The 23520-nt window shown below is 34.1% G+C and overlaps 1 protein-coding gene across 1 annotated transcript; it reads left to right on the top strand.

Moving 5' to 3' along the window:
• Positions 1-8698: 8698 nt before the first annotated feature.
• LOC110100832 lies at positions 8699-12174 on the top strand. The gene is made up of 5 exons (XM_028695694.1): positions 8699-9154; positions 9203-10297; positions 10362-10603; positions 10714-11849; positions 12023-12174. The coding sequence occupies exons 1-5, from the start codon at positions 8699-8701 to the stop codon at positions 12172-12174; spliced, it is 3081 nt and encodes a 1026-aa protein (XP_028551527.1).
• Positions 12175-23520: the final 11346 nt, after the last annotated feature.

Consider the following 23520-nt stretch of genomic DNA (forward strand, 5'->3'; position numbering starts at 1 on the left):
AGCCCTTATGAACTGGCCCAAGCTAACCAAGAGGGGGGGGTGAATTGGTATTTTAAAAATTTCTTTTAACAAAGAATAAAAAACATAAACCAAAATCACTCCACAAAAATAAATGCGGAATTAAAAGTGCGGAAGAAAGAAAATAAGAACACTGAAATTTATAGTGGTTCGGTCAACTCGACCTACGTCCACTCCTTGGAGGCACCCTCCAAGTATTGCACTACAAAACGTGACTCTCCTTTAGCCCCCACGGCTAGGCGTAGAAGCCCTCACAAGAACCTCCTTTTTGCCAACCCGGCAGGGCAGAGAACCTACCTCCTTTTGCTTCCTCCACAAGCTGGCAGAGAACCACAACCAAAAGCTAACTCCTTACCTCTACCGACCCTTCCACGGACGAGAAACTCTAGACGAAGAACAAGCAGAGCGATACTTGAAGCAACCCTTGTGAATCCCCTCACAAGCTCCCCCTCATAAGATCCTCTCTCTCTCCCTCTCTCTCTTTCTCTCCTCAAGGTCTTCTCAGGTCAAGGCTGCAACCAAAGGTCTTCAAAAACATTGAACAAGAGCTCTTAAATAGAAGAGCTTCAAAGGAGCTCACTAATTCCAAGTTGCCGACTTTATCGTCCAGGCCAATATGGATATCTGCATGGCCGATTAGTACAAAACTCAGATGATCGGCCAGAGCATCGCCCTGGATGCAAGACTGGACAATTGAAAATTGGCTGGATCATCCAAGCTGATCTTACGATCGTCCTGGCCGATCAGTTCAAATCATCGGAAAATCGTCCTAAGAATAGCCCTGGATACGAGCTGGCCGATATTTATCGTCCTGAAGTAACTTAAGGTTTTTGACTGGATCATCCTGGCTGATCTTGTGATCGTCCAGGATGATATGATCGTATCAATCATCCATAATTACTCCCTTGATTTCCTGATCAATTAATGCATAATTTGAGAATTTCGTCCAGGCCGATCAATGATCGTCCTGGCCGATAATTTAAAAATACAATATACCTTAATTGTCTATGGCGGCAAATTCTTTCTGTTTTAAGCTTATCATCCTTGATGATACACGTATCGTCCAGGCCGATATGTTAATGACAGATGCCTTAATTAAGAATCCTTATTTAGACTTTTTGTTTTAAGCCTGATCGTCCAGGCCGATAAAAAAATCGTCCTGGCCCATATGAGTAAAAATAGAAATTCTAAGTCTCTCAAGTGTGTGTGTGTAGGGTTACTTAGCATCAGTCTTTTTGAGCATTACAAGTAGTCTCAAAAATTGAAAAACAAAAGTACAGACTGACTCAACCCTAAACCTACGTAATCCTTAACTGGCTCATTCTAGTTCGTCCGATCTTTGATTCCTGAAAAGTTAGAAGCAACAAGCAGTCCAAGAGAAATAGTGTTTGTCAATCATCGAAACATAAGACATGAAAATAGATTTGCAACATAATGCACTTTGAGTTCATACGCAACAGTTTTTACACTATTCGTATGTATAAAGTTCGATCATACGGGACGATCAAGTACGTATTGAATTGAAATTTTGCAGTTTTTGAACAGTTTTTTGTGTCTTTCTTATAAAAGGTCCACTTAAAATTGTCTTGAAATCATTTTATCTACTGGTCTTCGTGCAAACTAAAGAGAGATTGAAGGAGACAGTGTGAGAGAGTGTTTGAAAGAGATTTCTTACTACTGGAGTATGAAGGGTTCACTTTGTACTCAAAGGTAAGGATCTTCATTTGTGAATTGTGATTACTTCACTCTTTTATTTTGTCCTTCCAAATTTCTCATGAGAATGTCTTTTCAAGGAGATTCGGTTCTCTGCTGACACTCGAGGAGTGTGAACAGCGTGAGGATCTCTGCCCATAATTAGAGAAGTGTGAAAGCATGAAGGGTTCTTTGCCTATACTACGAGAGTGTGAACAGCGGGAAGGTTCTCTGTCTACACTTGGAGAGTGTGAATAATGGGAGGTACTCTGCCTACACTTTGAAGGTGTAAAAGGACGATAGTTCTCTACCACACTGGGTAGTGGTGGAAGAGAGTTTTTTTTAAGGCTTCTTCGCCTTACTGTGGGGGCAAAAGGAGAGACACTTAGTGATAATAGTGCAATACCTGAAGTGGGAGACTTCGGGGAGTGGATGTTGGTCGTGTTTGATCGAACCACTATAAATATTGTATCTTTTTATTTTTCGTTGCTTTTTACTTTATTGTTTCTTGTTGATCTTTGATTGAAAAATCTTTTTTTAGAAAATTTCACTATAAGAGTTTTTATCAGTTTAAAATATAATAGATAAATTTTTAAATAACAATTCACCATGCCTCTTGGTTAGCCGCTGGGACATAATCTTAGGTCTAACAACCTAATTCATAATTAACAAGTTTCAACAAGTGGTATCAGAGCTTAGTTTCAAAATCATAAGTTTAGACTACTTTTTGATTAATGACTATGGTTACATTTGGAAATCGAAACACACCTGAATGTTACTTTATAATTAGACCTCCCTTGTTCGATAATATTCCTTTTGATTTTTGGAAAACTCGCATGTCTATATTTTTACAATCACTAAATTACTGTATATGGATCTTAGTCAGGAAGGGTATATAAAACAAACTAGATTAGTTGACGGAGTTACATTTGAAACTCCCTTTGTGGACTGGACAGTAGAAGAATGTGACTTAGCACAACTTAACGCTAAATGCTTGAATAGTTTCTTCTGTGCTCTTAAATTTTAAGATTACATGCGGGTTTCTACTTGTAAAAGTGGAAATGACATATGGGATAGACTTTGCATAACTTATGAGGAGACTAATAAAGTTAAGCAATTCAGACTAAATAACTTATTGCCTGACAATGAATTATTTTGCATGAAACCAAATGAATTCATTTCTAACATGTACATAAGATTCACAAAAATAGTCACCTCTTTACATGCATTGGGTAGGGCACTAACGAACGCTAAAATGGTCAATAAGATACTTCGTTATTTGCCTACTACTTATGATGCTAAAAAAACTATGTTTATAGAGTCTAAAGATTAAACATTTACTCTATTTACAATCTTCTTGGATCACTAATTGCTTATGAGCAAGGAGTCAGTCAAAGAAAGGTTGATGCATGAGAGCCACAAAAGGAGAAGAATATTGCACTAAAGGTAGATGAATCATAGAGTGATCAATCTGCACCTGAGGATGAGGACGATATCACATTAAAAACTAGAAAGTTCAGAAGCTTTCTGAAGAGGAAGCAAAAGAGACGCCAATAATGGAATCAAGGTAAATCTAATAGAAATGTCAAGGTTTCAAATGATGTTGTTTGCTATGAGTGCAAGAAACCTGGACATATTAAGTCAGACTGCCCAAAACTCAAAGTCACTCCTAGCAAGGAGAAGGTAGAGGAAAAACCAATGGTGAACAAGGGCAAGAAGAAATTCCAAAGAGCTTTCTGGGCGGACTCAGCTTCAGACTCGTCAGAGACTGAAAAGGAATAATAAGTCACCAATCTTTGTTTGATGGCCAATAATCTTGATCATTCAGATCAAGAAGAGGTATGTGACTTGACTTACAATGAACTTTTAGAAGTCTTTAAATACATACATGTTGCATATAGAAAGTTAAAGAAAATGCATGCTAGTATGAACTTAGAGTTTCAGGAACTACAAAGAGAACAAGATATCCTTAAGAAATCATGCTTTGATTGATAACAACCAAATGAAATTACTTGATGAGTTTGACGAATTGAATTAGAACCATGAAAAGTTAAAATCATCATATGATGAACTTCAAAAAGAATTTAAAAATAGTAAGGATGAATCAGAGAGCAAATTATATTGAGTAAACTATACAAATTGTATCTTGGAAGATATGAATTTTTTTTATAAACTAAAGATAGAAGCTCTCGAGGATAATAGGATACCACCAAGATTTGAAGATTTCATGTATCCTATTTTGTATCGTAAATTTATGTAATCCATAAATAGATAGAGAAACTATAGAAAATTAAGAAACCCCTTTCCAGGAGTCAAATGTCATAATTGTGGATTGATTGGACACATAGCTCACACTTGTACATTGAAGAAGAAAACTTATTTAGTGTGGAAATGTAAGATGCATAAACCTAGATATATCATACATGCATTTATTTCTAATTTGCAAAAAGGTGAACCCAAACTTGTTTGAATTCCCAGGTCTAACGTTTGATGATTTTGTAGGATCACTCTCACACAAGGCTTCGTGAGAGCATATGGTACCTGGACAGTGGTTGCTCAAAGCATATGATTGGAGATACTACTCAATTCATATCGCTGGAAGCTAGGAGTTGAGGCAGGGTTACATTTGGAGATAACACCATAAGGAAGGTGGTAGGATCATGTATGATTGGAAATCTTAAAAACTTTTTTATTGAAAATGTACTACTTGTAGAAGGCTTAAAGCATAATTTGTTGAGTATTAGCCAGCTACGTGATAAAGGATATTGTGTAAAAATTTTCCCTACTAGATGCATATTAAGCCTAAATGGTAATGATGTTTTGAATGGTATATGGGTAAATAATTTGTATATGCTATACTTAAATTATATCAAAACTCCTACTGCTTTTTGTTTAAAAACTATTTCTGATGAATCATGGCTTTGGCATAGTAGACTTTGTCACTACAGCATGAAAAACCTTTGGAGGATTACCCAAAAGAACATTGTGAGAGGTATACCAAAACTATACATTACTAAGGATCACCTTTGCGACGCATTTTCATTAGGAAAATAGGTGAAGTCCTCTTTTAAGTCCAATAAGAATCTTAGAACTAGTAAACCATTGGAGATATTATATATGGATCTTTTTGGACAAGTTGGAACTGTAAGTCTAGGATAAGTATATGGATTTGTAATTGTGGATGATTTCTCTATATTCATATGGGTTAGATTTTTACATCATAAGAGTGAATCATTTGATAAATTTAGAAATTTTTGACTTGTATTCAAAGAAAACAAGGATGCGAGATAATGACAATTCAAAGTGATCATGTAGGAGAATTTGAGAATGAAAATTTTGAGAACTTTTATAAGAAGAAAGGAATTGATCATAATTTTCTGCACCTAGAACTCCTCAGTAGAATGGGATAGTCAAAAAGAAAAATAGAACATTAATAGAAGCCGCCGAGCTATGTTGGCAGGATATTCACTTACTAAATATTTTTGAGCTGAGGTGGTTAGCACGGCATGTTATGTTCTGAATAGGGTGAATGTTAGATCAAACTTAAATAAAACACCCTATGAGTTACTAAAGGGAAGAACACCTAATTTATCACATTTGCATGTCTTTTGATGTAAGGTGTTCATACATAATAATGGAAAATCTGCCTTAGGAAAATTTGATCCAAAATTAGATGAAAAAATTTTTATAGGATACTCAAGTGTTGGAAAATCTTATAGAGTACTCAATAAAATAACCTTGGTAATTAAGGAGACCACGCATGTTGTATTTAATGAATCTAAAATTTTGGAAGAGCCAATTGTTGAAGAGGAAGAGATAGAGATTAACTCCCAAAATATTGAGAAAATAAATATGGAAGAAAATTTGGAGATAAAAAACCCGATGCCTGGAGATTTGAGATTTTCTAAAAATCACCCAAAGGAATTGATTATAGGTGAACCTAGTGAGGGTGTTAGGACTAGACATGGACTAAACAAAAAAGTTAATCATTCAGCCTTTATTTTAATAATAAAACCCACAAATATTGATCAAGCACTTTCGGATGAATTTTGGATATTGGTAATGCAGGACGAATTAAATCAATTTATAAGAATTAAAGTTTAGGAATTACCTAAAAGGCTAAAGGATCAAAGTGTAGTTGGAACTAAACGGAAATTCAAGAATAAAATGAATGACTCAGGAGTAGTCATTAGAAATAAGGCAAGAATGGTTGCTAAGGGGTATAATCAGATTGAAGGGATTGATTTTGAGAAGACTTTTGCCCCTATAGCTAGACTTGAAATAATTAGGGTTTTGTTAGCCTTTGCCTACTTTAGAGGATTTAAATTGTACCAAATGGATGTTAAAAGTGCCTTTTTAAATAGGATAATCTAAGAGGATGTATATTTGGAACAACCTCTAGGTTTTGAAAATTCTAAACATCCAAATCATATTTTCAAATTAAAAAGGTATTATACGGATTAAAATAGGCACCTAGGGCTTGGTATGAGAGGTTGAGCACGTTCTTACTTGAGAGATCTTTTGAAAAAGGAAGTGTGAACACAACTCTCTTTCTGAAGAAATTGAGAGAGAAAATACTCATTTTACAAATTTATGTTGATGATATCATCTTTGGATCTACAAATAAAAATCTTTGTGAAGATTTTTCTAAAACAATGAGTTTTGAATTTGAGATGAGTCTAATGGGAGATTTGAGCTATTTTCTAGGCTTTAGCATTAAGCAAACTGAGGAGGGTACATTTCTTAGTCAGTCGAAGTATGTTAAGAATATCCTCAAAAAGTATGAAAAGAATAATGCTAAACATGTCAATACACCTATAAGTTCTTCAGTTCAATTGGATAGGGACCCTAAGGGAAAATCTATTGATCAAAAGAAATTTAGAGGGATATTTGGATCTTTACTTTACTTAACAGCTAGCTGACAAAATATCATATTTAGTATTTATTTATGTGTGCTAGATTTCAATCAAATCCAAAAGAATCATATTTGACAGTAATGAAAAGGATTTTAAGGTATCTGTTGCGAACTCAAAATTTAAGAATTTGGTATCTTAAGTTTAGCTCTTCATTTAAAATAATTGGATATTCGAATTTGGATTTTGCAAGTTATAGGGTTGATAGAAAGAGTACTTCTGGAACATGTCAATTCATTAGAAATTCTTTAGTCTCTTGGTCAAGTAGAAAGCAAAATTCAATAGCCCTATCTATTGCTGAAGCTGAATACATTATCTTAGGAAGCTGTATGGCATAAGTACTTTGGTTAAAATAATAGTTAATTAATTTAGGACTAACAATAGGCACAATTCTCATTTATTGTGATAATACTAGTGCCATTTGTATCTCTAAAAATCCTAATCAACATTCAAGAACCAAACATATAGACATTAGGCATCATTTCATAAGGGATTATGTAACCAAAGGAGAAATTGAACTCAATCATGTATCAATAGAAAATCAACTTGCAGACATTTTTATTAAACTTTTAGCCTTTCATACTTTCAGTACATTAAGAACAAGGCTTGGTGTGATTTACTTGAACGCTTAATTAAATGTTTCTGTAATATTGATATTTTTATTTGTGTGCCTTTTAATTTTTGTAATTTTATGTATGTGTTTTTCAGTACTTTGTTCAAGCTTGATTTTCAATCTCCTATCTATTTGTTTTGTGTACTTTCACATCAAAATTCATGATTTATGAGTGTTGGTATGAAAATTGCAACGTATGAAATTCGTCTGTACAAAATTTTTTTCGTACAGGATAAATCATGTAGCATATTAACTGTTAATTCGAATGGTTTTGCATGCAATTTTTTAATTTTTAATACTGTTCATCTGTACAATTGTGACGATCAATCGGACGATATATACTCAATCGTATGTATGCATGTAGATGGTTATATGCGTAAGATCAGTTTCTTTATTTCTGATCGTATGTACGAACGTTCAATTCGTACATATGAACACGTGGCAATTCAATGTGGTGGACGTTTCAAACCATCATAAAATGATCTTAAATAATTGATCGTCCTGGATGAAGACCTGTTCGTTTGTACGATCGTTTGGTCAAAATTCTGTACGAAGAAACGCCTTGTAACTTGCATGTTTACTAAAAGTTGTTTCATTTTTGGACACATTCGTTTGTGCATACAAAATTTATTTCATACATATGAACCCAAATTTGTCCTGGACAAAATAATTTTCGTTCGTATGAAAATTAGTTTTTTCTTTAAATTAAAAGGTCTTGAACTCAAAACTCATTCACCTCAAAAACTCTTAATCCTCTAAATCTTCTTGATCTTCTCTAGGGCTAGTTCAAGCAAAAGAGACAGGCAAAAGGTACTTGCTAAGGGAGCCCCCTCTAGAAACCTTGGAGAAAACTTTCTGTCAAAAGAAAATGAGGAGTCCTTCTCTAGGTTCGTATCCACTAAGATCACCCCCTCTAGAGTCCTTCTCCAAGAACAAATCACTTTTAAATTATGGAACTTTTTGCTTCTACATAGTTTACACTTATTCTTAGTCTAGTCCACTTCTACAACAAAAAACTTTCCACTACTTCATTGCAAATATGTCTTTTAACTCTGACCAAACTGTGATTAGGTTGTATGTTTTTAAGAAGAAAGTAGAGATAACAAAAGCAAATTTGGGAATATTTTTGAACTTAAGGACTCAAGGGATTAGAGCCCATACATTGACTTCTTCCTCCAACTTTGACTGGACTATGATAAATGAGGTTATTAAAGGGTTTAGAAATGAAGTTCATTTACCTAAGGTGTCCACTCTTAATCATAATGCTCGAACCATTCAGCATGTTCTTCGAACCTCCATTATTCCTAAAGCTGGGGATTGAGTAAATATTACCCCTCTTCTTTCCACACTAACTTATCAACAAAGACCACAAGTCTTTGTTAAATTCTAGAGAGAGAACGTCCGTATTTTTAGAGAGAGAAATTTTTAAAATTTTGGCTCGTTGCAACTTCTAAGGCCGCTGATGGCGGTGGATGATCGCCGGCTTTCTGCCTGCGATTGTTTGAAAATCGGGAGCAAAGATTCATCAGAACATAGTAAGGAATCATTGGAGATGATCAATAATCGGCTTCTGCAGAATTCGATCAAAGAAGCAGATGGACAATTTCAAGTAGTTATTTCTAATTCAGGTAATTCTGATCTTAATTCTCTTAAAAATGATTCGACTAATTTGAATTCCAACCTAGATTCTCATATTCCGTCTTTGAAATGGAATGGAGCTTTGGTGATAAAAGACGTAGCAGAACATTCCCTTAATGTTTTCAAGCCTGTTGAAGGCAAAGGAAAAGCTGTTACCGAAATGGATCCTCATATTCCGCCTTTGAAACGGAATGGAGCTTTGGTGATTAAGGAGATTTTAGATCAATCCCCTAATGTTGTCAAGCATGTTGAAGGCAAAGGAAAAGCTGTGGCTGAAACGGTATATCTTTTTACTCCAAATTCAAAATCCTCTTGATTTTGTTCCGAGTTGAATCCTTCTTCGTCGGGTATAAAATTATTTGTTAACCGGTTTGGAAACTCGAATGCAATCCCTGGACTCTGTCGCAGTGCGATAAATGAAAGTTCCCTAAATCTGGTTAACAAGAACTTTCATTCTGAACTGGATTCATCTATGGTAACGGATGATACTTTGTTGATTAGCGAAATGCCAAAAAAATCAGGAGACAATGCATCTGCTAATCCTTGGAGTAAAAAACCATACATAAATCTGGATTTCAATGAAAAGGAGGTGATAATTTCTGAAGATGGGATTGCTGTAAAGTTAATACAGGAAATGGAAGATATAAATTCTAAGAAATTATCTAAATCATTGGTTATCAAAGTCTTTGGAAGAGAGTTACATTCTTACAAGGTCGCATGGGAGCTTAGAAAACAATGGAACCAATTTGGGCAATTTCACTTTACCACATTGGGTAAAGGATGGTTTTTATGCTCATTTTCATCAGTACAAATGTCAGAAGAAGTCCTAGCAGGTGGTCCTTGGTTCGTTAATGAGCATATAATAGGTATGGAAAAGTGGACACCTGAATTTTCTACAAATTCCAATAAAGGACTTTCTTCGCCTATTTGGATTAGAATGCATCAATTACCATTACAATGTTGGGATGAGAAAAATATAGCATGTATTGCTTCAATGATTGGGAAACCCCTTATGTTAGATGGTAATATGTTTCAGTGGGGAAGAAGAGAATTCGCAAGAGTATGTGTAAGAATCAGTCTGGATAAACCTCTTCCACTAGGTGTTTGGGTGGACAGCATTTCTGGAAGATTCTTCCAACCGGTGAAATATGAAAAGGTCTCCAATCTATGCTATGGTTGTGGGAAAATTGGGCACATGGAAAATGATTGTGAGCTGAAGGTTAATAATACTAAAGTCATGAAGGTTACCTTTGACAGCACTAGCAATAATGATAAAGGTAAAGTGCAAGAGGTGTTGAAAGAAAAAGAGAATAATTATGGACCATGGATAATGGTCAATAATAAGAAAAGGTGGAAGAACAAGCCAGGTAACAAGTTGATTAACAATCCTTCTACAAGATATATGGAAAAATCAAGGAATCCTGTTTGTGTAGAACAGGGAGTTCATAATATCTGGAAAGATGACTTGGTTAAATCCTCTAACCCAGGATGTCCCAAAGATTCTAGAGGAGAAGACTAGTCTTATAGAAGAAGATAGCGAAGAAGGTGAACTTTCTGAAAATGTAAGTATTGCTGTTAAAAATGTGCCTCAAGTTGAATGGAAGAAATCTATTAAGAATGAAAACAAAGTTGATGATATTCAGAATTCTGTAATAGATGGGAAATTGATTAAATCAGCTCCTTTAGCTCATAAACAGAAGTTATCAAAAGAACTTAAACATTTGGGGCCGTTGAGTATTACTACCAGATCAAAAAAAGCTGAAACATGTCCTAAAGGTAAAAGTGGGGATCCTTCCCCAACTTTTTCTAAATGACTTCTCTTGCATTTTGGAATTGTAGGGGGGCTAATAAAAGGGAAGCCTCCCTCTACTTAAATGATTTTGTTAAAAGCTGGTATGTTCTTTTTGTTGGATTGGTGGAAACAAAAATTTCTTCCTTTGAAAGGTATGAAGTGAACAAATGTTTAGGAGATGATTGGGATTACTTTCTTCTTCCCTCAGTTGGTGCATCTGGTGGAATTATGGTTTTTTGGAAAGCCAATATTGCAAAGTTTTCTTTGATCAAATCTTCTTCTCAATGTGTGATTAGGGAATTATGTCTCTTTAATAACAGCAAATGGTTGATATCTACTATTTATGGTAACAAAAATGCAGTTCTAAGAAGAAAGCTATGGGAAGATCTTGAAGAAAACAACAGTACAAATTTCCCTATGATAATAGGAGGGGATTTCAATTGTATTCTCTCTCAAGAAGATAAGAGAGGTGGGAAGAAGTTCTCCTTTTATCAAGGTCCCCAAGAGATGGCAGCTTTTATGGCAAGAAATGACCTCCATGATGTGGGTATCATAGGTCCCAAATTTACTTGGTGTAATAACAAAAGTGGAAATGCACGTATTCTTGAGAGATTAGATGGGTGTCTTTTAAACTACAAGGCTCTTAACATGATTCAGAATGCTGTGGTGAGACATTTACCTAGAATTGCCTTTGATCATTGTCCTTTAATCATAAGAATCATTCAGGATAAATTATATCAAAACAAGCAGATTAAATTTGAAGAAGTCTGGGCTTCTTTTCAAGCTGCCAAAGGTATTGTCTTTAAATCTTGGAACAAACTGGTCAAAGGGAATGAGATGGATATAATTAATGTTAAGTGCAAGAGGTCTTTAAAGGCTCTTTATTACTGGAGTAGACAAAAGTTAAAATGTTTTAAAGATAGCAATGAACGTTTGAAAACTGAAATTGCTGAAATTCAATCAGAAGAAGCGAATGAAAGTGGTTTGGAGCCAGAAAAACTCTTTCTGTTGAGAAATAAAATTCATGAATTCAACGTGAACTTAGCACGGTTAAGCACCTGGTGGAGGCAAAGGACTAAGCTAAAATGTATTCAAGATAATGATACTAATTCAAGATTATTCCATTCATTTGCAAATGGTAGACGAATGGGAAATATTATACACCAATTGAAAAATGATGCAGGTAATCTACTTGAAGATCAAGCAGAAATTGAGGAAATTCTGTTAAATTTCTTTAAAAAGAAATGGAAAGAAAGAAATGGCTTTGTGGAAGGATGGCCTCCAATATTTAAAACCATTTCAGCAGCTGAAAGTAGATTATTAGAAAAATCTTTCTCCTTTGTGAATTGACTGCAGTTATCAAAGAAAGCGGCTCTAACATCTCTCCTGGATTGGATGGCACCACTTATTCTTTCTTCAAACATTACTGGTATATAACCGGTAATAACGTTTGGAAAGCTATTCAGCAAGCTTTTATTACTGAACGTATTTGCTCTAGCTGGAAATAGACTTTAGTTACTCTCATCCCCAAGGTTCTGAATCCTACTTCTCCATCAAGTTTTCGTCCAATTAGCATATGTGGTACATTATATAAGATTATTTCCAAAATGATCCTAAATAGAATCATGAAGGTGATGAACAATCTTATCTCGGAGGAACAATTGGCATTTTTAAAAGGTAGATCTTTATCTAACCACATTCTTTTAGCCCAAGAACTGTTTAATAAGCTTAAGATTTCTAAATCCAAAATAGGTTGGATGGCTATTAAGCTTGACATGGAACAAGCCTATGATAGTATGGCTTGGAATACATTGAGAATTCTTTTAAAAGAATTGGGATTTCCTTCAAAAATTTTAAATCTCATAATGGAATGTATTGAATTTCTTGAATTCTTTTTGATGATTAATGGAAAAATCTCCAAAGGTATTAAAGCTTATAGGGGATTTAGAAAAGGTTAGTCCACTATCCCCTTATTTGTTTATCCTTTGCACTCAATTATTATCCAATGATATATGGCACAAGGGAGAGAACTTAGGGATCAAAATTTCAGCAAATGCACCCAGGGTGTCTCATCTTTTATATGCTGACGATATCTTGTTATTCTCCAATGCTAACATGGCTAGTATGAGAAAATTTAAGAAGATTATCTCAGATTTTTGTATTAGAACTGGCCAGCGCATAAATAACCAGAAATCTGTTATTATTTTATGTAATTCTGTTGTAAATAGAAAGAGAAAGGCTATAACAAAATTGTGGGGATTCAAATTGGTGAAAGAAGTCTTTTATCTGGGCATCAAATTGGCTCTTAGAAGGCTTCTTGATTCTGATTTCAATTATATCCTGGAAAAGGTTAATTCTAGACTTAATGTGTGGGGTAAAAATTTGATATCTTTGGCTGGGAGAATCGTTCTCACCAAATCTGTCTTAGCAGCAATACCTATTTTTGTTGCTACTCACACTTTAATTCCAAAAAGGATCCTTCATAAAATTGAAAAAGCTGCTAGAAACTTTATTTGGGATAAACCAGGAGGTCTTCATGAACTTCATTATATCTCTTGGGAAAAGATGTGCAGACCTTGGAAAGAAGGAGGGCTAAGTATAAAATCAGTGAGTGATATAACTGGTCCTCTAAGAGCAAAATTTGCTTGGAATTTCTTAAAAGAAGAAGACTCATTGTTATACAAATCGTTGAAAGCTAGATATGGTCCCAAATTCTGGATGAAATCCAACACAGCTTATAAATCGGTCACATGGAAAATTCTGGCTGATGGTGCTCAATCTCTCATATCTATCACAAGATGGAAAATTGCTGCAGAAGATAATATAAACATTCTTGATGATGCTTGGATCCTTGACAGGAGTTTACAACAATGGCCTACTTTTGTATCCACAGGGATTTCAGAAATACCGAAACTGAAAGAATTTATTTCGGGAGGATGTTGGAATATCGATATGTTGAATACACATTTTGGATTAGAGTTGGTGAAAACAATTACTCAAATTGAAATTGATTCTTCGCTTCCAAAAGATAGCATTGAACTGAATAATAAATTCTCAGGAAAAAGCATTATGGCAAGGACTACAGCTTATAAATCTAATGATATCTGTTCAGTTGATTATGGAATATGGCTTAAAAAATTAAAGCTCAATCCTATAATTGAATGCTTTTGGTGGAGGCTACTCAATGAGGCGATTCCAACCAATGAATTCCTAATGAATCGCAGATTACTGGGACATAATTTATGTCATAGAGGCTGTGAGGAACATGAAGACACTAACCATATCATGGTTCATTGCCATAAACTGCAGCAAGTTATAAGTATTCTCAATATATGGGGATTTACATGGCCACTGTTTACATCTGCAAAAGATTGTAAGTATCATTTGGAAAAATTATCTGTGCATAATAAATCTCTGGCAAATTTATACTGCTCTCTAGTCTACTTTTCATGGAAGAGTAGGAATTCAATCAAACATGGTAAGAATGAATGGAGTTTGAACTTTATTGCCGGAAATGCTATTAGTTATGCTTCAATTGCTTCTTCAAATCTATTCTTGGATCACTAGGATACTAACCAGCCTTCCAGGCTGAATTCTTTTTGGCATCCCCCTCCCCCAGAATGGATTAAGGTAAATCTTGATGCTGCATTAACCAATAACTACAATGGAGGTATAGGTGGAGTTTTTAGAGATTCTAAAGGAAGATTCTTACTTGCTTTTGGAATCAAATGCTTCCATTGGGATATTGGCTATTTAGAACTTATGGCCATTCGTTCATTGAAGAATTTTATCTACAATTGGATGTTGGATGCAAAGGGTCTTATTATAGAAGGTGATAATTTCAACATTTCAAACTTCTACAAAAATCTTTTAATAAAGACGCTCGGCTGTTATACAAAGAAGAGGTTGAAGATATTTCATTTTTGGATGGATTTGGTAACATTCTTTTTCACTTACTAATAGAAATTGTAATAAGTTAGCACACTATTGTGCTAACTTTGCTCTACTTGAAGATTTTCTTTGGGAAGATCTTAGTAACAATAAGGTTCCTCCTTTTTTTTCTCTTTTAAAGGAGGAATGTGATAGGTTACATATCACATAATAGTTTGTAATAGTTTTCCTTTTCATTTTTAATTGCAATTCTGCATTTTTCAAAAAAAAAAACTTATTTGATTATGACAAGCCAACCAATAGATGAAGCCTAACTGATCATTGATTATATTTATGAACTTTCTAAGATTGGCCATGTCTCCGACAGGAGAAAGAAAAATATAGCCTTAGGACATATTGTGGCATATAATTTGGAGAATAAATATGACCTAGTCCATCCAGTTCAAAATCTAGAAGAGCCTATCTACTACAATGATGGATCATTCAAGCAATCTTTTATAGAGATCCACATGTACTAAGTAGTTACTCTGAGGAGGATAAGTAGCTACACCTTCACCTACACCTACTGTTAGACAAAACATTCAGGATTTGGTCCAGCGTTTTGACCGTCTTGAGACTAATTTTGAACATCGCTTTGATTATATTAAAACTCATCTACAGCAGCAGGACGTGCAGCACCAGCAAGACATGGGTTGGATGCGAGGCCAACTGGATGCTATAGGCTCGAATATGACTATGATGAGTAGCTATTATAATTTTTTCAACCAGCCACTTCCTCCTCCAGATCAGGGCCCCTCTGAGTGATGATTGTACTTCTTTATTATTCTCTCTACCAGATGTGATGTGACATAATTATTAGCTGTTATATTTTTACGTTTCATGTCATGTTATGAGATGTTGATGTTTATGTTTTATCTTTTTTTGTAATGTGATTTATTAGTTTTTATGTGTTTATGTATTTTTGTCTTTGTATTGATATCATCCATGCAATGTACTATCTTCTACCAATGATATCAATAAAAGTTATCCTGTCTTGTTTTACTATTTTTGATTTCATTTCAGAAATGAGTGTTAGCCTATATGATCATCCTTAAATATTGATCTCACAAGTGATATATTTAGAATTTCAATACAAAATTGATTTCATTAGAAAATTCAATTTTTCAAAAATTTAAGTAGTGATTATAACTTAATCTAGTTAAAGAATGTCAATCTCATGTCTTTTATTAGACTAACATAATTTTTATATTATTAATACTATTAGGATATTTTCTAATTTTATATTTCTCTTACCAATATAAATATTGTTGTACTTAGAGAAATTTGAGATATTAGATTATTGATTTTGGAAAGATCAAGAATACACTTGAAAATGTACAAATGTATAAAAATCAAAAGAATGCGAAATGGTTCGCAGATTAAGAAAGAGGCACAAAATTAGCTCAAAAATAAAAAGATGCACAAAGTGTGCCCCAAAAATTGTAAAGATATGCAAAGAACCATAAGTATATACTCTTTCCTCAATCTTTTAATCTTCAAATTCAAATTAATCTTCTATATAATTTTATTTTGTATTGAATTTTGAAATATTTAAAATTTTTATTCATCTACTTTGCAATAATTTTGCTTATTTCATTGTCTAAACTGATTCATGATTTTGATATTTTTTTCTGTCTATGTTTTATCTAAACTTAAATAATATGAATCTTTCTATTTCTCTAATACATTTAATTTCTATTTGCAAATATAATTCAATCTCTTTAAAGGATCGATTATCAAAGACTTTTCATATGACTTCTTACATTTCTAGATTAGTTTGGTTTGTCTCTTTGTCTCTTTTTAGTGTTGTCAAAAAGGGAGAGAAATATTACATGAAGCATTTTTTTAATGTGTTATTCATAAGTGTTTTAACGTGTTGTTCGTATTTTTATGTTTGTACGTTTTTGTAAAAATTTAAAAATTGGGATTAGTTAAATAAATATGCCCCTTATTCTCACATGCTTATTTACTCAGGGGGGGAGAAACTTAGGAATTTGAAAATTAAACAAATAATTATTATTTTGCCATCATAAAAAAGGGGGAGTTTGCTGAGAGAGTTGCTACTTAGCTTTGCATGCTTCACATTCTAGAAACTTATATGTTTTGATGATTCTAAAAATTATTGTTTTGAGTATTACTTTCTCCTAACACATTTTGAAAGAATTGTTTTTTAGCTCTTGTGTGTACTAACATTTCAAGAAAATCATACTTCAGATTATTAAAGACTTCAAATCAAAGATCTCCTTATTATTTTTTGTAACTTAGTGTCTGTATTTGTTTTACTTGAGTCAGAGAGAGTGTGATTATAATTAAGTAACTCAGCACACACACCGGGGGAGAACTTTAAAATTCATAATTTTTAATACTGATTGTACAGGATGAACTCTGTTCGTACGGATGATCAGATCACTTATACACCTCCAGGAGCAAATAGAATGAACAAAGGGTGAGAAAAAATTTTTCTAAGTGTTGTTCATCCAGATGAATAGTCCCATTTGTCCCTGGACGATCTCCTCTAGATTTCCAGTTTGAACTGTTCATCCAGGCGAATAGTCCCATTCGTCCCTGGACCATCTCCTCTGGATTTTCAGTTTGAACTGTTAGTCCAAACGAATAGTCCCATTCATCCCTGTACGGTCTCCTCTAGATTTTTAGTTTGAACTATTCATCCAGACTAATAGTCCCATTCGTCCCTGGATGATCTCCTCTGGATTTTTAGTTTGAATTGTTCGTCCAGGTAAATAGTCCCATTCATCCCTGGATGATCTCCATTAGATTTTTAGTTTAAACTGTTCATCCAGACAAATAGTCCCATTCGTCCCTAGACAATCTCCTTTAGATTTTAAGTTTGAAATGTTCATCTAGATGTCTAGTCCCATTCATCCTTTGATGATCTTCTCTGGATTTTTAGTTTATTCTATTCATCCAGATGAATCAACACCTTCGTCCCTAGACGATGTTCTTTGTTCTATGAACTTGTGATTCATCCTATTTTTTCATCCCAACGAACCATTGAAATAACAGTTTATATCACACGAACTATGTTCATATGGGATGATGATCGGGTATGAAGGAATTTCATATCAATTCACATTTAGTTCATACGTAACAGTTTTTACACTATTCGTACGTATGAAATTTGATCATACAGGATAATCGAGTATGTACTGAATTGAAATTTTATAGTTTTTGGATGGTTTTTTGTGTCTTTCTTATAAAAGGTCCAGTTAAAACTATCTTGAAATCTTTCTGTCTTCTGGTCTTCGTGCAAACTGAAGAGAGATTGAAGGAGAGAGTGTGAGAGAGTGTTTGAAGGAGATTTCTTACTACTAGAGCGTGAAGGGTTCACTTGGTACTCAAAGGTAAGGATCGTCATTTGTAAATTTTGATTATTTCACTCTTTTCTCTTGTCCTTCCAGATTTTTCATGAGAAATCTTTTCAATGAGATCCGATTCTCTGTCGACACTCGAGGAGTGTGAATAGAGGGAGGTTCTCTGCCTACAATTAGAGAAGTATGAAAGGATGAAGGGTTCTTTGCCTACACTTGGAGAGTGTGAACAGCGGGAAGGTTCTCTGCCTTCACTTGGAGACTGTGAACAACGGGAGGTACTCTTCCTACACTTGGAAGGTGTAAAAGGATGACAGTTCTCTACCACACTGGGTAGTGGTGGAAGAGAGTTTTTTTGAAGGCTTCTCCACCTTGATGCTGGGGTAAAAGGAGAGACACTAAGTGGTAATAGTGCAATACTTGAAGTGGGAGACTTCAGGGAATGGATGTAGGGCGTGTTTGTCTGAACCACTATAAATCTTGTGTCATTTTACTTTTAGCTGCTTTTTTACTTTATTATTTTCTATTGAACTGTGATTGAAAAATCTTTTCAAAAAATTTCACTATAAGATTTTTTATCGGTTTAAAATATAAGAGGGAATTTTTTTAATACCAATTTACCCCCCCCCCCCCTACCAATTCCCCCCCCCCCCCTCTTGGTTAGTAGCTGGAACATAAGCTTAGGTTTAATAACCTAATTCATAACTAACAAGTTTCAACATTCTTTATTTTTGAACATCATCCAGAATGACATCGTCCTGGATGATCTAGCATAATTATGCCTAAATTAATCTAGTAATTATGGAAATTAATTAAGATTTGATTGTATGATCACATCATCCTGGACGATCTCATGATTGTCCTGGATGATCTCTTAGACGATTGACATCGGCCACCCTCTATTAAGGGTGATTCTCTGGATGATTTTCATAGATTTGAACTAATTGTTTGAGATGATTGTGAGATCAGTTTGATGATCTAGACATTTTTCCATCATCCAGACATCCATTCAGTGCAATTGTCACGATGATATTCTTTAATTTATACTAATCGTACAAGATGATATTTTATCATCCTGGACAATATGAACAAAAACATTCTAATCATCCCAAATCATCCGGGCTGATTGAGCTAAATTTATGTTGATCATCCAGGATGATATCCATATCGGCCTGGACGCTAAAGTCAATTTGTTTAAATAAAGAGCTATTCTGAAGCTCTTCTATTTAAGACCACTTGCTCTACCCAAGAAATTATCTTTTGTTGTTGTCTTGACCTGAGAGAGCCCAGAGGAGAGGGAGAGAAAGGGAGAGAGAGAGAGAGAGAGAGAGAGAGAGAGAGAGAGAGAGAGAGAGAGAGGATCTTGATAGGGGGTGTTTGTGAGGGGTTTCATAAAGGTTTCTCCAAGCAAGGTCCAAGTTGTCTTCTCCGATCATCGTCCCTTATTCTTGGAGGTTCAAGAGAGGTTCACTTCAGCAATCGATCAAGATTCTCTTCCTACTTCAAGAGCAAGTAAAATGAGTTGGTTTCTCTGCCTCACCGGTGTCGGTGAAAAGGAGCCTTGCTATAGGAGCAAAAGGAGAGTCACTGAGTTTAGTGCAATACTTGAAGGGCGCCTCTAGGGAGTGGACGTAGTTCGAGTTGACCAAGCCACTATAAATTTTTGTGTTCTTTTCTACTAGTTTTTTCGTATTTAATTTTTGTACAATTTTTTTTGTGGTGAATTTTGGTTTGGTTTGAGTTTGTGTTTTGATTGAATGGATTTTAAAATACTAATTCACCCTCCCTCCCCCTCTTGGTTAGCTTGGGCTAGTTTATAAGGGCTTAACATCCCTAATAAATTTCACACTCTTCCTCATTAGGAGAAAGTGTTTTGGACTACTCTGCCTCATTATGAGGGTACAAGTAATTCAAGATACTCTATTGAGATTGTTGTAATTTAGTTTTTTTATTATTATTGAGATTATTGCAACATGTGTATTTTTTATGATTCCAAATATTATTATTTTAATTGCTATTTCTCCTAACATATTTTAGATATATTGGTTTTATTATTTTTGTGTGCTAATATTTTAGGGAAATGATACAGCAAATTGTTGATGACCTCAAATCGAAATTAGATTAGGGTTCATAATAAATTGAATCTGTTTTTTATTTATTGAGTCTGAGAGAGTGTGAATGTAATTGAGTAATCGTGCACACACACTGGGGGTATGATTAAATTTTATAATTTTTTAAACTAATTGTACTGTACAATTTCAATTTATACGAGAGGATTTGTTTAGCTATTTCCTCATACAAGCAGTTAAATAGATGGCGAAAGAAAAATTTATCTAAGTACTAATCGTACTGTATGAAGTGCTCTTCATACAAACATCATCCAGAGTACAAAAGCGATATATCCTTATTTATCTCGATGATTTCTAAATTTTTCATAACTGATCATATTGTACGAAGAGACCTTTGTACAGACAACGTCCAGAGTACGAAAAAAAATGGGAACCTTTTAATCCCGACGAATACCAAAATTTTTTGAATTGATCGTACAGTATGATGCCTTATTCATACAGACGACATCTAGATTACAAAAATGTGGGGAACCTTGTTATCCTGATGAATCCAATTTTTTTTTGAACTAATCATATTGTATGATATCATGTTCTTACAAACAACATCCAGAGTACAAAAATATGTTTTATCTTTTCATCCCGACGAACCAGAAATTTTTTTTAATAGTTCGTACAATACGAACATGGTTCATATTAAATGATTATCGTGTACAAAAAAAGTTTGTACAAGTTTGTATAGAGCAATTTTTTGAACTGTTCATATGTACAAAGTACGACTCTACTATACGATCGTATATGCTCAAAACAGCAATTTTTAGTTTTCTAGATGGTTTTTTGGGCATTTCATTAAAAAAGTCCTTAGAAATTGACTTGTACGTCTTTGTTCTTCGTGATTTCTTTGAGAGAAAGTGAAAGAGTTTTGGGAGAGTATTTAAGAGAGAGTTCTTACAAGTGGAGTGTAAAGGGTTCATAATGTTACTCGAAGGTAAAAATCTCTTTTGTATTTGTGTTACTTCTCTTTCTTTCTTTTTTATGCTTTCCCAAGAGAAGATTTTTTAAATTCTCAAAAAAAAAAATAGAGAGAGAAGATTTTTTAAGATGATCTGAAACTATGCCGACACTTAGAGGGTGTTAAAGGATGACAATTCTCTGTTGACACTTGGAGGGTATAAAAGGATGAGGGTTCTCTATCGATACTTAGAGGGTGTAAAAGGATGACAGTTCTCTGCCGACACTTGGAGGATGTAAAAGGATGACAGTTCTCTGCCTCATTAGGGTTTGGTGGAAGAGAGAAAAATTATAAAGGCTTCTCCGCCTTACTGTGGGAGATAAAGGAGAGTTACTTTCAAAATAGTGCAATACTTGGAGAGGGAGTCTTCGAAGATTGGAAGTAGATCTTGTTAGACCAAACCACTATAAATCTTTGTGTTCATTTTTATTTTTTCACTTTTATTTTTTATCATTTTGTGGTTGTGGTTCAAAATCTTATTTGAAAAAGAAAATTCTGATTATCAAAACTATTAAATGAAAATCTATTAAAATTCAAGAGGAAATTTTTAAATTACCAATTCACCCCCCTCTTGGTTAGCCTTGGGACATTTTTATTGGTTTAATAATCTATACGGACTTTACAAGTGGTATCAAATCTTTGTTTCAAAACTTAAAGTTTAGATTACTTTTTTAAAATGATTATGGCTACTTTTAGAAACCATAAAACACCTAAAGGATATTCGATCACTAAACCTCCATTATTTGATAATATCCCTTTTGATTTTTTGAAAACATGAATGGCTACTTTTCTTCATTCGCTTGACTATTGCATGTGAATTTTAATTCAAGATGGGTACACTAGGCCAACTAGACTTGTAGATGCCATTAAAACTGAAACACCCTTTGCTGACTATACTATTGAATGCAAAATGATTGAATAGTTTCTTTTGTGCACTTAAATTAGAAGATTACATGCGTGTTTCTACTTACAAAAGTGGAAAAGAAATATGGGGTAGACTTTGTATCACATATGAATGAACTATCAAAGTGAAACAGTCTAGATTAAATATCTTTTTGCAAGATTATGAATTATTTTACAAGAAACCAAATGAATTTATATCAAACTTGTACACATGTTTCACTCAGATAGTCACTTCTTTGTATGCTTTAGGTAGAAAACTTATGAATGTTGAAATGGTTAATAAAATACTTCATTCTTTGCATACAACTTATGATGCTAAAATAACTGCTATTATATAGTCTAAGTATTTAAATGTTTACTCAATTAAAAATCTTCTTGGATTACTAATTTCTTACAAGCAATGAGTGAATCAAAAATATATTGATATAGAGAAAAGTAAAAGGAGAAGAACATAGCTTTGAAAGTGGATGACTCAGAGAGTGATCAGTCACAACCTGAGGATGAGGATGATATTGCCTTGATGAGCATACAATTTAGGAGTTTTCTAAGGAGGAAGTAATGGAGATGCCAACAATGGAATAAAGATAAGTCACATAAGAATGTTAAGATTTCTAACAATGTTATTTGTTATGAATGCAGGAAACCTAGACATGTTAAATCATATTGCCCTAATCTCGAAGAAACTCTTAGCAAAAAAAAGGTAGAAGAGAATGCTGAATCTTGATAAGGTTGTTAAACCTAAACTATATCCCATAGTTAACCAAGAAGGGGGGGGGGGGGGGGGGGGGGGGGGGTAATTTAGTAATTTAAAATTTTCTCATGGATTTTTAAATTAGAAAACTTTTGATTCTTGTAACAAGTTAATTAAGGTTTTAAAAATAAACTTTTTAACCACAAAAAATAACTTGTAGTAAATAAATACAAAAAATAAAAGTCATAAAGATTTATAATGGTTCGATCAAATATGACCTACATCCACTCCCTGACTACTCTTTCTTATGGTATTGCACTATTATCAAAGTTTCTCTTCTTTTTCCCCCATAGCAAGGCGGAGAAGCCTTTACAAAACCTCTCTTCTACCAATTCCCAATGCGACAGAGTACTGTCATCCTTTTACACCCTCTAAGTGTCGACAAATACCCATCATCTGTTCACACTCTCCAAGTGTCAGTGGAGAATCGTCATCCTTTCACATTCTCTACATGTTGATAGAGAACCGTTCTCCTTTCACACCCTCCAAGTGTCTGCAGAGTGCCAGATCTTCTTTAAAGATCTTCTCAGGAGCAAGCAGAAAGACAAGAAGAAGAGTGATAACAAAATTCTCAAAGACATCTTTACCTTTGAGTAAATTTGTAAACCCTTCACTCTCCACTTGAAAGAAATCTCTCTCAAACACTCTCTCACACTCTCTCTTTCAAATTCCCTTAAAAAATCATGAAGAAAAGACTTTTTTATGTTAGTTTTAGTGGACCTTTTATACAAAAGACACAAAAAAATTGTCAAAACTAAAATTTTCAATTTTGAGCATACACGATCGTACAGTATGATCGTACGTTCATACGTACGAACAATTCAAATATTGTTGTGTACAAACCAGTTATGAATCGGTACAAA

The sequence above is a fragment of the Dendrobium catenatum genome, unplaced genomic scaffold (genome assembly GCF_001605985.2).
Source record: "Dendrobium catenatum unplaced genomic scaffold, ASM160598v2 fragScaff_scaffold_72, whole genome shotgun sequence".
NCBI classification, from domain to species: Eukaryota; Viridiplantae; Streptophyta; class Magnoliopsida; order Asparagales; family Orchidaceae; genus Dendrobium; species Dendrobium catenatum.